Source organism: Oryzias latipes, chromosome 10 (assembly GCF_002234675.1).
Source record: "Oryzias latipes chromosome 10, ASM223467v1".
NCBI classification, from domain to species: domain Eukaryota; kingdom Metazoa; phylum Chordata; class Actinopteri; order Beloniformes; family Adrianichthyidae; genus Oryzias; species Oryzias latipes.
The window spans coordinates 4,343,526-4,359,596 of record NC_019868.2 but is presented as its reverse complement, the minus strand read 5'-3'; the positions used below and the strand labels follow the sequence as shown (position 1 = coordinate 4,359,596).

The following is a 16,071-nucleotide window of genomic DNA, read 5'->3' as shown; positions in this document are numbered from 1 at the left end:
AAAACACTTTCCTGGAGATGATTAAAAGACTATTACTGTGGCACATTTTTTTTGTTAAAATGTTCAGGCATGGTCTATATGAAAATTATAAAGGTTGAACTCTGGTTGTGCAGCAGCATGGATTCATCAAGATGGTGCTTCAGCTTGAAACTATTATAATCAGTCATTGAAACTATTATAATCAGTCATAGCAGGTTGCCTGAAAGCCCCTTAGCTTGGTTCAGAGCTGGCCAAGAGGCGGTCAAGCAATCCATTGTGGTTCAGTTCTTCTCAGCACACTAATAGTTTAAAGATTGTTCTGCAAAAGTAGTAGTTTTTGAAAGATTTCAAAGGTAAGTCAAACAGCACTGAACACCATCTGGAGAAGGAGCTGTCCATGGTACTGTACACACTCAGCTTCACGACAGCTGTTTGCTTCAGTTAATGAGAACCTCGGGCTTTTATTGTGGACATGTCATTTCATTTGAGCCTTAATCAAACAGAGAGGGTATTTCTTTCACATAAAACAGGTTGAAGTGTAGGCTTGATACCAGAACTCATTGGTATAGTGATTGGTTCAAAATATTTTGAAGCCTGTTTTTTCCTTCCAAAAATGAACATTTATTTGTTTGTTTTTTTTAAAAACAGAAAAAGATTCAGGTGAGAAAGACAGAGAAGTTTTAATAATAAAACACTCACTGCATTGTGCAGTAATAATACAGTTGGTGACGCTTCTGCTTTTGACAGAACAAAGAGAGGATGTTGAAAAAAAGAGAGAAAAGAATAATAAGTGAATAGATACTATAATTGTAATGTTTACTGCAAATATTTAATTGTTTTAATCTGAGTTTCAGTGCAGAGAGAGATGTTTATAGAAAAAAGAAACAATAAAGTGTCAGACTTTAAAAAGGAACAAAGAAAAGTTATTGGGAGGCTTTGTGCTTTTAACCTTGTTAACTACAGACTATGCACTGTTGTATGGTGTGATCCTAAAATGGCTTCTGGTGTGTTCCTGTCACTGAGAATGGCTTCACACTTTTGTCTACTTCAGATACAGTAAAGCCTATAATATAACGCACTCTATTAATGCTAAAGACTGCATAAGACGATGGATGTCAATATGTCATTTGTGATTGATTCTAATACACTGAAACACAAAAAAAGCTCAGTGCATCAATAAACACATTTCATGCGGTGGTAAATGCTCTGCCCGACTGTCCCCTTTCAGCAGCAAACGGACAGAATTTAAGAAAACAAAAACCTGTAAAAGTGTTTAGCTAAACACATGAAAACAGTTAGGCATGTAGCACTTTCTGTGAAGCCTGCACACACACACACACAAAATGGACACAATGTAGACATACAGCTACATGGAGACACTCAGACACACAAACAAGTACAAAAAAAACATGCGCAGTCACATACACACTGAGACACGCACAAACACAAGCACACACTAGGACACAGACAAAAACAAACACATAGAATCACGCAGTCACATACAAACACACAAAAACCCACTCACACATACAAACAAACTTGCAGACACACACAAACACATAGGTACAAAAAAATACTGAGACACACTCACACACAAAAAAACACACAAAGACAAAAACAGACAAACACACAGACAACCGAGACATGCAACACACACTGATGCAAAAACATGGACACACAAACACACACACACGTGGACTAAACAAGAGGATGAGAACAAACAGGTTGTGTAGAGTGCTGATGGGCGCCCCTCATCAAACATCGTGTTTTTAGAGACACAAAGATGAGTGCATGGAGGAAGTTCTCATATGTGAGTCGATGTGTGTGTGTGTGTGTGTGTGTGTGTATTGGGGGGGGGGGGGGGGGGGGGGGGTTTGCAGAACCATTACTCTTATTAAACACAACACTGCAGCGCAGCAGAGAGGGGGCGGGTTCTGTCTGAAACAGACCATCATGCACACGCTCAGCTAAGGGCTCTTGCTGGCATGAGAGCCATCTCCACAAACACCAAGTTCCTGTCAATCAAACACGACTTTACAACTCTGACAGTAAAAATCCCTTCCCAAAACTAATCTAATCCCCAAACTTATTTGCTACGATTAATAAATTCATTTAAGCAGTCAATTAAAATGCATATTTTCTTATGATGAGAACTAATGAACTTAATGAAACTGAACAGCTTTCCCGCAAGACAGAAACCTGCTCTTCATCCTTTTTCTCCGCCTCCTTCGGTGACAAAAAAGCGAAGCTGCACCGAAGCTCTGATCTTTTCATGTTCTCCCTGCCGCAGCCATTCGTTCATGATGTCCTGACTGAGGAGCAGAGACCTGTGCAGGACATCAGAAAATGCTGCGGGAACATAATCATAAATGTAAGCTGTGAAGTGTTAGAGAAGCGACCAGCAGAGAGGGAGGGGTCAATGGACCAAACAGAACCTAAATAGTTCTGACTGACACGGGAAACCTTAACGAAACGTCAGCTCCCGCTAGCTCTGTCATTTAGTAAAACACAGCTGAACTTTAAATCTCTGAGCACTGATGTGAGTTTTCCTATAATTCAGTCAAACATTTACTGAAGCTGGGGCTCTTTACCTGTGGAACACCTGAACAGGTGAGATTTCTTGGTTCTCAGTGGTTTCAGTCCTGCTTTTACTTTTGCATTTAGTTTAGTTGTTATTAGGGTTGGGTGATGTCCCTTAAATTGGCAGTTGACGATGTTTGCTGTCAACCATCGGGATGGACGATGACATCGTCAGGGGGGGGGGGATTTTTACATTTTTTGTTCTTATATAACTGCTATTTGTTGTTTTGCTTTTTTCATTTTATATCCCAACTAATGACTCATCCGCGATGATCATGTATAAACTGAGGGAAATGACTTTAACAAAAAAAGTTACAAACAAAATAGAAAAGAAGTAGTCCGCTCCCGCACTTAACTAGCGAAGTGGACCGGCGGAGCGCGGATTACAGCTTTGTGTTTTAGGCGGGGGGGGGGGGGGGGGGGGGGGGGGGGGGGGGTACATGAGCGGTGTGTGTGGGAGATTTAAGGACTGCGATCCGTCCCGCAGCTCTAGGGGTACAAGCAACCGAACTCAGAACCGGGTCTAAAAGTGTGTGTCTGAGCACAGCTCGGATCGTCAGCACACACAGCGGTTTGAGCTTCAAAGCAGAAATGTCGCTCAGTCCTTAGAAAACATTCAAACAATCACGTGGATTTGTGTTTCCAGTCGTGTCCCGACTAAATAAAGGCTGATGTTATTCTTACATGTTTACGTGCAGCCAGCAAGCAGCACCACCCAAAGCTAATGTTGTTAGCCCGTGTTAGCATACTGCTAATCCTGGCTTCTTTCCGGCTTCGTTCAGAAAAAGCACTGACCACACGGATTAAAATTCAAATGATGAGCGAACAGGTGTTTCATAATAACCGTAACATTATTAAAAGCACGTTTAGAAGATCATCTCGTATTTTACCGAGCTGACATGTCAATGTATAAAGCCGCTCGGCGCTGTTTAACATTGTTTTGTATTGAATTGTTACATTCAATAAAGTTTGAAAAAAAAAAAGCCGCTCTGCGGAATTTATGTCCTTCCGGTTTTCAAACCCTACTGCGCATGTGCGAATGATTTATTCCGTCGGAAAGTGTGACCTTAGTGAACGTTTTTTTATTCTGAAAACATTTTTCTGGGCCCATCTACACGGTTGGATTCTAATCCGACCATTGATCCCATCAAGATATTTTGTACATGTAACCGCGGCTTATGGGGTCCACTCGCAACGTGGCGGGGGCGTGGCATCACGATGGTGTCTCTCCATCCTGATGTCAGTCACCCATCACGATGGACGATGATATCGACCATCGGCACAACCCTAGTTGTTATCATTTTTTCATAACCATTTTAAGTTTAATGTGTCTTCATTATTGCAGTTTGTTTCTCTGAATGATTTTAGCATCTGTCATTTTGTACATAGCGTTTTCACAAACATGGCCCAGAAAAAAGTGACACCAGGTCTGTTGGTTTGTGTCCTATCAGACTCTGGCTGGATCATTTTGGACCAGCGGAAGGCCTTTAGAGAGGTTTCAGAACTGTCTTTAATGATGTAGAATTACAGCACTCTAATATAAATGACAAATACATGAACACATTTCTCTGAACATTATCTTTACTTTATAAATATAACAGAGGTAAAAGAAACTTGATTTATGAGAGAGTTAAAATCAAGACAACTTTAAAAATAAAAGGAGAACAGTAGAACTTGGCTTTCATCATCAGAGAAAAATGAACTGTAGAACTGCTACAGTAGAACTGGAGAGCAAATAACTGTGATTATGCTGTTACCAAGTGAATCCCTCAAGCACTAATGTTCATCAACAACAATCTCTGATTTATCTGAGTTTAGGAAAAGAAACCCAGAAATCATTCAAGTCTTTGAATTTGTAAGAGATCCAATGCAGATGTCAGAGGGAGAACTCGGAAATCCTCTTTAATACTGAGTTAGGGTTTGTGATTTTTGTCTGGTCCCTGGTTTAATTTGTAATTGTGAAGGGAAAAATGACTTGAACCTCACTCATCTTCAGGTTTATCAGAAAAAAGCTCAGAGTTCTGCTGTGGAAATAATACAGAACTTTCTGACCATAACCTTGTGAACCACGAGGCACACTCAAAGTCATTTAATTTGATCAAAAATGGACAGTGTGTCTTATAACCTTGTGTGCTCTATGTATGAATTCTGGTTGGTCTTGTTTTTTTGGTTTTTTTGTGGTACATGGAAAAATCTGTCCAAAGGTTTTAGTAGGACTGGTAAACTAATAAGCCGGATCGCTTGATGGTTTGTTAAAGTTGAGTGATATGTCCTGCGCTTCAACGTGATAAACTGAAAAATTGAATGTATTCTTTTGTACTTTATGTCACAACTGAACAATATTGAGAGTTGCTGTGAATAAAGTTTCACCTGTCTGTCGTGTTATTCGCTCTGCAAAAGCTGAATATCGTAGATGATCAACTTTTGCTAGAAAACTTCCCATCAACCCCTCTCACCAATCGTCTCCGTTTTGGCCCCTCTGTTTAGTTTTGCTTTCTGAGCCTTAAGATTGGATGCAATTTATGGTCTGAAAAATACAGTTCATGTAACTAACAAACTCTTCTAGGGCATTTGAAGCTGTAGTGGTGTCCGTAAGTGTTTTTTAAAGAAGGAGGAGGTGTAGTGACTTAGGGCTGGGTATCCCTCCGCCGGTAGGGTGATCCGCGTCGCGGAGGAGAAACTAATTTCTTCACATGGGTGCGCTCCTAAGCACAGATGTTTACATTTAAATGTAAGTAATGATGTTTTGTTTTTGCATGACTTTTGAAACTGATGTTTTGTGCATTTTCCGAGCACCTGCAGCTACACGCTAGCGTAGATGACTGGCGACTCTTCATTACGTCATCAAGCGGTAGTAAGGTCTAAATTTGAAGACCCTATTTTTCCGTAATTCTCAACTTGGAGAGCTAAATGAAGAGAAGCAATTCGGATTTGGCCCATGATTAGTTGCAGAAGACTGGCTACCGTGTGCATCCTCCTTCAGCTGAATTCTCTACAAAGCGTGTTCAGAAATCCCCTGACGGACTCAGGTCCTTTTCTTCATTGAAGTTTTTTTGTACCTTTGTAGAGATGTTACCATAAATAGGCTCCTCTCCATGAAATGAAGCACTTCTCTAATGCTGCTCAGCATCTGGGTTTTTAAAGACCTTTTCTCTTTTAAAAGCCTCCTTCTTTTCTACATCTGTTTTTGTGTATGTGCTTCAAATATTATTGGTAAAATATCAAAATAGACATTTTAGGCTTAATGGATTTGTTTGTTCTCTGGATTCTTCACATCAACTTTTCTGCAATAAGATGTTGTAATAAGAAGAGATAATCTGCTGAATTTGTTTTTTAGGAACAAATTAAATATTTAAAAAAAAAGCATATTTACTGTAGATACACAAAACAAAAACCCCTCAACTTTCCCTCACATACACACTTGGTGTGGGCCGGAGAACAAAGAAATAAATGGGGTATAAGAAGTGATGGGGGCCGTCCGCTCTGGTGTTTTCCACAGGTATGAAACACTCCCGCCCCCCCAGACCTCAGCGTAGATTGATGGAACTTAGATCCAGAAAATGTAAGGTCCAGCGATCTATTCAGTTTCAGCTGGAATCATTCATCCCTTTGTGTGTGTGTTTGGAGTGGGGGTGTTCTGTGCACGATTCTGTCAGCATGATGGGGGTAGCTGGGGCCTACAGGATGTGCACGTCCGTCACGTGCGCTTCCAGCTGTGCTTGTGCGCTCGCCTGACAAACAGCCAGAACACCGTCTGCTTCTGTGTGTCTGAGCTCCAAATCCCGGTTATCAACAAAGCACACAGAGGACCTCTGAAGCCCCCCCCTCCAGATACACTGTCGCTTTGACGGGACTGCAGCTCACTCACACCCACGTGCACACCCATGCACACACGTGCACTTCTGCTTTCAGATCAGATACAGCCTCGTGCACGGAGGCCAGGCGAGTTGATCATTTTCATTAAATCCAGCTGAAGCAGGAGGATGGATTTTCTAACTTCTTTCAAAGGTTGATTCAGCTCCTGTCCCCTAATCCCCCCCCCCCCCCCCCCCCAGCTGTGACCCCCGATGATGGGCTCTCTTCTTGTTGGGAGCAGCTTTTCCTCACTTATCATCCCAGCAGCTTTATGAAGCTCGTTTCAGCGCCTCATAGCTCCTCATGGACGTCATCGTCTGTCACCCAGATCAATACCCCCCCCAACTATACCCCACTTTAAATCTGCGTTGTGGCTGAGGTGCACCCCACCACCCACCCACCCAGTTGAACTCCAGGTTTTGTTACCTCTCCAGCATCGCTCCATATCCTTGCAGAGAGCTCCATGACATGCAAAGAACCTGGACTGAATCAGAACGTTGCTGCTGCATGCTGTGCTCTGCAGCGCCCCCTCCCTCCATTTAGCCGCTCCTGCAGTTTCTGTCTGGATGTTTTTTTGTCTGTTTATGGAACAGAAACTTCACGGTTTTCCAATTGTCTCCTTTCAACTGTAAGCTTTGATCCAGCTCTGATTCCACGTTTGACCATGAAGGAAGAAACTGTTTAAACTCTTCACACCCGTCTGGGGCTCGTCTCCGCAGAAAGCAGCAAAAACCAGAACATCCAGCTGAGATGCTTTCAGATTTCTTGGTGAAACCAGGACAGAACTGTTGCAGGAAGTCGCACCTTAACCCCAACTACTGTCTTGTTTGATTTATTCAGCAACAAAAACACAGAAGAATCAGAAACTTGGGCTGAAATATGACATAAACAGACCTTTTTTTTGTTTTGTTTTAACTTTGGATCTATGAATGAGCTCCTACACCTTCAGAACGTGGTTAGCTGTGGAACTCTGGAGGGCTATAAGGGACTAAATGTAGGAAATTCAACCACCATCAGACAATTAAACAAACGTGGCCCTATTAGTTCAAAGTGACATTGATACAAACTTGATTTATTTTAAATGTAATGTATTCAATGTTGGATAATTGAATGGACTTTAACAAAACATGTTTTTATGGGTTAAGCTTAGGACTATTCTGCACCTTTTATAGAAATAAAACGATCTATTTTAACTCCATTTGGAAAGAAAGATTTGCACTTAGGTAAAGGAATAGTTTATTGTCAAAATACTAATACTCAAAAATAAGTAAAAGTACTAGAGGGAGCAAGTACTTAAATAAACCATTTTGTAAATCCTCATGGTACTGAGTTACGAGTTACTTTTTCTGACATTTAATGCAAAAGCTAGTTTTTTAATATATATATATATATATTTCAATCTTCTGTCTGTAAAAATGTAAAAGCCAACAAAAGTCGTACATAAGAGTTGTACTCTTGTAACTCTTATGCACTCCTCAAACATGGCAGAAAAGAACTTGCAAACACACAAAAACTGCTGTAAAATCATAAAAAAATATATATGTATTTTTCTCTCTTTTTGATGAATCTTTTATACATCTTTTTTCAAAAATTGATACCAACTTATATATTTGAAACTCTAGAAAAACAGGATACAGTTTACATTTGAATTAAGTAAGACGAGATTTTGATGCTAAATAGTCTTGAAAATGATTGAACGTAAAACTGACTTGATAGTATTAGTAATTTTATGCACACTAACACCCCCCTCCCCCCATAGCACCAGAAACACCACCTTTGTGGCAGAATGTCTCCAATAACCGAATTCCATCATTGTATTAAAGTAACCCCCCTGGCCCCATGCCTCTTCCACGAAACAGTAATCTTTGTCAGTGTCACCAAAATCTGCATTATTCCATTGTTATTCCAATGCTGCTTCAGTGCTTCTTGTCTTTTATTTTTCACCAAATTTGGGTTTAGTCATGAAAACGTTTGGTGTGAAGATTTCAAGAATTTGGCAAAGTGAAAACATAAAAAATACCAAAACATTTAAACCTTTTCAGAGATAACAATTCAGAAATTCATGTATTCCTGCTTTCATGTGTCGTGTTTGAGTGTGGCCCTTTAATTGTAAAAGAGAGAAATAATCAAATTCACTAGGTCATAACAATAACAGTGACATAAACATTCGTCTTCAGAATGAAAAACCATTCTTTAAAAAGCATTCATCTATACTTTGATGTAGTCACATAAAAAAATGTAAAGGCTGCAAAACAGCCAAAACAATTACTGGATCATAAGTTTACCAAAAACCAGAGGAAGGCGTTCGATGTGAGGATCGGCAGCTTCGTGGCTGTGAGGCGCAGACTCACCATCCAGGGTCAGATTTACAGTTATTAGGATTAACATTGGAGAATTTGTGTGCTATTCATGTGGCATGAGGCATACTAGATATACTGGTTATGCTTCATATTGTAAGGGGGACCCATACAAATAGTAACAGTTGTAGTCTGAATAGTCTGAAAAAAATAACTATTTTAAAGCACTAACAGACAACCAGCATCTTTTATGTGTTCTTCATAATTTATACTAATTCTGAATAAAAGTCAGGTGGTGCTCAGAAGAGTTTAAATGTTAACCCTCTGTGAAGTTTATATGTAAAAAAACAAACATCTTTTAAACAGATGGTTCCTTAGGGAGCTAAAAATATAGAAGAAAAAAAATAATTTAAGGTCAAATCAAATTAAATGATTGATTTTTCATTAAGTAATAATTATTTATTGTCATGAAACTAAAAACATATCTTGGTCCTAGCTTTTTTTAATCGAGAAAGGGGATTGTTCTTCATTTACTTTATTACAGTCTTTGTTTTTTTCATTTTAATTTCGATTCAGTATTAAAATCTGTCCGAGGTAAATAGTTGTTCTGCAATTGTCGCAAAACAACTGGAGTCCTTGGCTAACTCCGTGTTTGATTTTCAATGACCCCCTGAAGGTGCAGCAGAGCACCTGCCTCACTTCTTGAATTGTTTTTGTATTTTTTTTTCCTTGAGAACGTCCTATTCATAAAACATAAAACATAAAACATCGCAGAGAAACCAAATCTGGCTCCATTCTGCTAATGTTTCATTAGAAATATGCTGTGAAACACCGATGGTTTGCTCTGGACATAGTCCCGTTTGAGGGGTCAGAGGTCGGGGTGGGAGCGTACTGTCCATGTCTCACCTCAGGACCCTCCTGTATGAAGTTAGGAAATGTGAGATGCCTAAAATTAGCAGGTTTATCCAAGAAACAGTAAAGAATTATTTAAATCACATATAAAGCAGTCATACCACGTGAATAAGATTTTTTTTTTCATCAAATTCTTTGGCATGAAGTCAGTGGTTTGACAACCTCACTGAAAACCTGAGTGAGGTCTGCAGTGAGGAAATACAAAATATTACAATCCAGCAGACACACAGAGGATGTCAAAAACAAAGCAGATCACAGCTTTGGTTCCTGCCTTGCCCGCCCATGTGTCAAATTGTCCTTGGGCAAGGCAGCACCAGACACCCAGGTAGCGGCAGGGAGAAGATTTTCCTTTTGTGTATTTACTGGTTATTAGCGGTCGTCTGCCAACTAAAATAGGAAGAGGCTCTGTGGTGCAAGATTTGCGGCATTTGCAAATGCCGCAAATCTTGCACCACACCTTTTTTTCACAGCTCTGTTACTATGGAGTCATATTATTCCGACAAACCTTAATTATTCATGTCTCCTTCGTGATCATGTTTACAACGATTGCTACTTCCGTGTTCGGAAGTGGACGCCACCCACACGTCACTACTAAATCCGAGTCCCCAATTGGTCCCAGTGTTGCGTTGCAGCACTTCAGCGTGAACAACCGTGTTCAACCGTTGAACTGTAAGAACGCAATCAATGGACGCCCCATTTGTACGTAGCGACTGGACTTAAAAATATAGCGACACACAATCACGGGCGTTACAGAAGCGGAAGCCCGGAAATTCTGGTCTGCGCCAATGGCTAAAAACTGTGTAGGAGCCAGTGAATTCCAGAGATGGCTGCAACACTTCCACAAAGCAATGTGACCTCTGTCAATGGTTGAAGAGGATGGATTTAAATGGGAGCGCTGCACGCTGGCTACCACCTAAGTCACTTTTGCAGACTAATGGAGGAAAAAATGTTTGTAGAATATTGTACTGTTCACCAATTACAATAAAGTAAAACCCATGTTCATAAAAATATCATACAAATATCAGGAACCATATGGCTTTTGAGCCAATTATGTTGTGGGGGTTTTTGTGCTAGCATTTAGCTTATCTGGGACCTTAAACGTTTTCTCTTTTATAAGGTGAAATAGAACCATGTAAAATTTCAATTTCTGTGAGGCGAACCTCCACAGACAGAATATCAGCACACCATCACCTTTGGTAAAAAGAAAATGCCGATCACTTTACATAAACAATAATCGTTGACTAATTGACTACTGAAATAATTGTTAGTGACAGGCCTAGTATACGTTTGTGTCTGTGTGTGTTTGTGTGAAAAAACTAAATTAGCTGTAAGTTATTATCATTAAATACACGTTTGAACCAATTTCTGGTTAATTAGTTAAGGAAAGTATTTGTTTAAATAATATGAAATTACTTAAAAAACATTTTTCAAGTAACCTCCTAACTAATAAATTCATTATCTGGGTTCTTCACCTTTTAGCAATAATCGCCTTGAGTATTTGATACTTTGGTGTCAAATACTCAATTAGCCTGAGTAGATATGGGTGTTTATTTTTTTTTGCTGATTTTTTTTGGGCACATCTGATATATTTTTTCTTCTGATCCATTTGTTTCTCTGAAGGCGGAGAGTGTTGGGGGGGGGGGGGGGGGGGTAGAGTCAGTCTCTGTTATACAGTTGCAATGAGGATTTTGATTGGCTGACAGCGCTGTGAGGATGAAGGTGAGCGGTGTATTCATCCTGATGGTGTCGGTGCTGAAAAGCCACAAGTGTCAGCCGCACATCCCCTCCCCTCCCCGAACACACACAAACACCTGCCTGCGCACCGATAAGATGCGCCCCCCCACCCCCCCACAGCTCTAAATGTGTGCACAGCGGCGCCGCTTCACTGCACTTCCTCATTGAACGACTTGAACAATTTATTCCGACGCGCAGCCAAATCCGGGGGGAATTTAGATTGAGACTGAAAAAAAGCCAGGCACCTGGAGGATGGGGGGGGCATATAGGGAGATCCACAGGCTGTCATACAGTGGTTCAGGGGGGGCCTGCCCACAGGGGAATCAGGGCCCTCATCAGCTCAGATCACTGTTGTTACTGTGAACCTGCCCTTCTGCATCAGGGTGGGGGTGGGAACTTCACACCTTGCAGATTTTAGTGTCAACCCATGACCGTCACCTGGTGCAGCACAGCTGGTCACCACTGACCTCTGACCCCTTTCTACAGATGAGAATGCCCCCCCTTCATTTAAATCTTAGGTGGGAGGGCCTGTCCCTCCTGACACCAGCAAGTATGGGCCTCCTAACCCCCCGGATCAGAATGACTACATGATGTGAGGTGGAGGGTGTAGAGTCTGACGGGGACGGGGGCGCGCAGCCGCACCCTTTAGAGCAGGGGTCACCAACCCTGTGCCCGCGGGCGCCAGTGCGCCCGCGAGCACCCCTTGTGGCGCCCGCAGGGAATGCACCCAAAAAAAATCTTTTTTTTTTTTTTATTGAAGCAAATATTCAACAAACAACCACGGCATGTCTGTCAATGACAACAATATCAATTCTGAGATAAAGGTAGACAAAGAAAACCCAAATATGTAAACAAATATAACTTAAAAAATAATCACTGAAAGTAAGGGTCTATTACAAAAGTTTAAATAGATCAAATAAATTACACAATTTCTGGACATTCTTATGATTCATGTAATGTAAAGATTTTGAGAATAGGTTGAGGTGGTTGAGTAATCCATTAATGTGAGGATTAATATTCCTGTCTGTTTTTATTTACATTTATGTTTAAAAAGTTAAAATTAAGTTAAAGTTACAAAGGTTTAAAAGTTTAGCTTTAATGTGTTCAATAAATATTTATCTTGTTCGGCTGCAACCTAAAGTCTGTTTTGAAATTAGGCTCCCTCTGCAACTGAGTTTGACCCCCCCCTGTAATACGAGTCTAGAAAATTCATGCATGTTTTTGTGTGTAAAATGAGCAAATAAAAATAGGGCACACAAAAGGAAGTCCTCAAATTGTGTTGTTTTTTTGTTGTTTTTTTTTTTTTTGGGGGGGGGGGGGGGGGGGGGGCTAGGAGGTTGTTAGTGGCGCCCTTCATACCACTTGGTGCCCATGAAATAGCCCTCGGTCTCAAAAAGGTTGGTGAACCCTGCTTTAGAGTTTACAGCAGCTCTCCTCCTCAGAGCAGGTGATGCTCAAGAGAGATGGGAAGAACGGTATAAGAACAGCTCTGACCAGAACCTGCAGCGGAAAATAAAATGTTTAATTATCGGATCCATAATCTAAAAACTTAATGACAATGCTTGAACCCCCCCAGCAAAGATTCACTCATCTTTGTTTAATTTGCTTTGGTTTGATTCAATCAGTTTTTCTCTTTTCGTTTACTTGGATCTATTTTTGCAGATGCTCTTCTACTTTTCAGATTTCAATTATTTAAGTCATTTAAAGCGATTCCTGGAATAACAACAACAACAACAACAACAACAACAACAACAACAACAATAATAATATAATAATAATAATAATAATAATAATAATAATAATAATAATAACAATAATAATAATGAAAGATCTAGGGTGGTGGGCGTCATGGTTTAGCCCCTAAAACAGATCAGTCGTCCCGTGGCGCAGTAGAACGCGCAGTTCGGACGGTTCTGGCTCAGCTGATAAAGTTTGGTTGCGGTTCGGTCCGTTCTCGCGCTTTTTCTTTTTGAAAAGTTTTGAGGACGCAGTCCGTGCACAGACCGGCGCGCGGTGGAACGGCGGCGGAAGAGCCGGTCAGCGGCCGACGCGAAGGATAAAGGACTGTCAGAGTCAGGGAGCAACTGCTGCTCCCACGACCGGAGGAGAGGAGGTCCTACCTGCCAGGAGAAGGAGGAGAACCATCCCGAGGAGAGCCATCCTGCTGTGTGTTAAAACGGACAGAAGCGGAACAGCTCCTGGTCCAGCAGCTCCGCTGTGCGCGCTGCAGGGAGGCGCGCGGGAGGTCGACACATTCACCGAACCGACCAACTCTGTCCGCGCGGTTGACGCTTATTCCGGTCCGCAGGAAGGAGAAGCCTTGGAGGAATGCGCCTGAGAGAGGAGTGCAACGAAGAACAGGGGCAGCCTCTGCGCGCGCACGTGTGTGCGTGCGTGTTCGTTAGTGCCAGACCTCAGCGATCACGCGCGCGCCGCTTGCGCCAGGCTGAGGAGGAGAGGAGCTGAAGGGCTGCGCTCATGAGCAGGTCCCGCTGTGTGTCCGATCATGACGCGCGGGGAGTGAGGTGGGGGGCTGGAGTTATCAAGCGGTGACAGCCCTCTCCCTCACATCATCATCTCCCAAAACTGAGCCGATGAGGTAAAGACCCTGCACGCCATCAGGAAGGGGGTCAGCCAGGAGAAGGCGCGTTTCTGGGGGAGGCAGCAGCAGGCAGTCTAGGGAGAGGGGTCAGCTGGGACAGCTCCAAAGCACACAGATGTTAACCCAAAGCTTGGAAGGGAACCTGTAGAAAAACTAAGCTGATCCCGAAGCAGAAGTCTGCTCAATATCTGAGGTCTAACTTCCATAAAAGCCTTTCGGGGTAGAAGTGGGCGTCAGTGTGTTTTTTCCGTGATGCTCACTCACAGAACAACGAAATCAGCTTCACACAAATCTAAAATGTTTATGACAGAATTTATTCAGAGGTTTCATTAGAACATTTGTCTTCAGGATGGGATGAGAACATCGACATGTCATGGTTCTCTGCCAGAAAAAGGTGGAATTCCCCCTCCTGTCCATTCGAAAGGAGGCTCTGCAGAAGAGCTAGAACATTCTAGAGAGATCATATCTTTGGCCTGGGAACACCTCGGTGTACTCCTGTAAGAGCTGGAAGGGTGGAGCTTCCTATTGCGTCCATGATCTGAACCACAGGGACAGGTTTAATTGGACTGAAGTCTGTAAAATCCAAGATATTGGAGCTCCTTGATCCTTAAAGTTTCTGTATGAACTTTTAAATATTGTTTAGTAAAGATAGCTCCAAATGTGTCCCGCCATTATAACTGATTATCTAAAGGAGGAACAGCGGATCGTGTGCTGCTGTCAAAATCCAGCCTCTACCATGGCTGAACCTTCATATGAGGAACCCACAGACATGACTGCTAATCCTGACAGTCTGAATGTTGCTTCAGGGTGGGCGGAGGACCCCCGTAGCGGAGTCAGGCATGTTGCAGAAGATTTATGACGCATTGTTAGGCTGTGGTTGTTTTGTGCTGTGATGTCACAGGTCTTCCTCCATACTGAACAGTGATCTAGACAGCTTGTAGCCCAACACAGCATGAATGACCTCTGGCTGAACGGGGAGCTGCATGCAGGTCATTTTAATGATGGTGTGAGGCTGTCAGATCTAAGTGGGCATGTGTCTTTATGGGGGTGGGGATGTTGCACAGGTCTCTGTTGGTTCCTGGGTGCTGGTGGTGGAGCCATTAGCTTATTAGAAGAAGAATCTAAATTTCCTAAGTAATAAAGCTGTTGTGCAGTAATTAAATCTTTATTTAACAAGTCTGCCCTCTATCCACATGTTTTAGCTGAGTAAAGGCTTCTATTTATAATGTCACTTTTATTTCTAAAGTTCTTGAAAAAAATATTTTAGATCAACTCTGAGATTTTTACCAGAAAGGATCTTTAAGGAGTTTCAGTCTGGATAGAGCCCACAAAAATATCAACGATCTCCTCATGGTTGTTCTTGGTTTTTTTAGACCTCAGTTCTGCATTTGATACAATAGATCAGAACATTTCACTATTATTATCTGGCACACCTATAACTTTATTCTATTACTTTATTCTATTACTCTTTCGGGCTCCCCCCTCCTTTGTTCTATGTGGAACCTCTGCGGTTCCTTGAGGGGGGGGGGGGGGGGGGGGATTATGTAATGGTTTTCAGTTTCTTTGCCTTTTGTGTTTGATTCCTTGTTTTTCTGTTTAGGTTTGAGCTACTTCCTGTTTTATTTTGTAGTATTTCCTGTTTTGTTGTTATTTCGAGTTTTACCTTTCCCCATCAGTCCTGAGTGTTTCCACCTGTGTCTTGTTGCCTTGTATGTATTTAAGTCTTGTCTTTCCCTTCCTCCTGTCCATATTCTGTTCTTCCCCAGTTTTGAGTGTAATAAGTGTTTCTTGAGGTTATCTTCGCCTGCTTAAGCAGTGTTTTTGGGTTCTAGTTTTTTGGTATTAAACTCCTATGTTCCTGGAACTCCTGCCTCCTCTCCTCTCTGCGCCTGGGTACGTCCCTCAACCCTCCTTCCGTAACATTCCCATGGTCAGCTGCATTTAGATATCTGTTAAATGTAAAGATGTCTCCAAAGTTACAAAACTTTAAGCATGTCTTTAAGTGGGTCTGCCTTTTGTTTGAGTGATGTTCTTGTGAGTTTTTGTTGTTTTGATGGGTTCCTTTTGAGCTGTGTTGTTGTTGAGTTTTAAATTTTGCTTGTGTTTGTGAGG

General features: G+C 41.8%; 1 protein-coding gene across 1 annotated transcript in view; it reads right to left on the bottom strand.

Annotated features, from left to right (window-relative positions):
• Window positions 1–13,974, bottom strand: part of LOC101167523 (GDNF family receptor alpha-4) — a 49,820-nt gene extending 35,846 nt beyond the window's left edge. Inside the window, exon 1 of the mRNA XM_023959549.1 lies at window positions 13,478–13,974. Coding sequence (XP_023815317.1) covers window positions 13,478–13,517 — 40 coding nt within the window. The 5' untranslated portion in view covers window positions 13,518–13,974. The remainder of the gene's footprint in view (window positions 1–13,477) is intronic.
• Window positions 13,975–16,071: the final 2,097 nt, after the last annotated feature.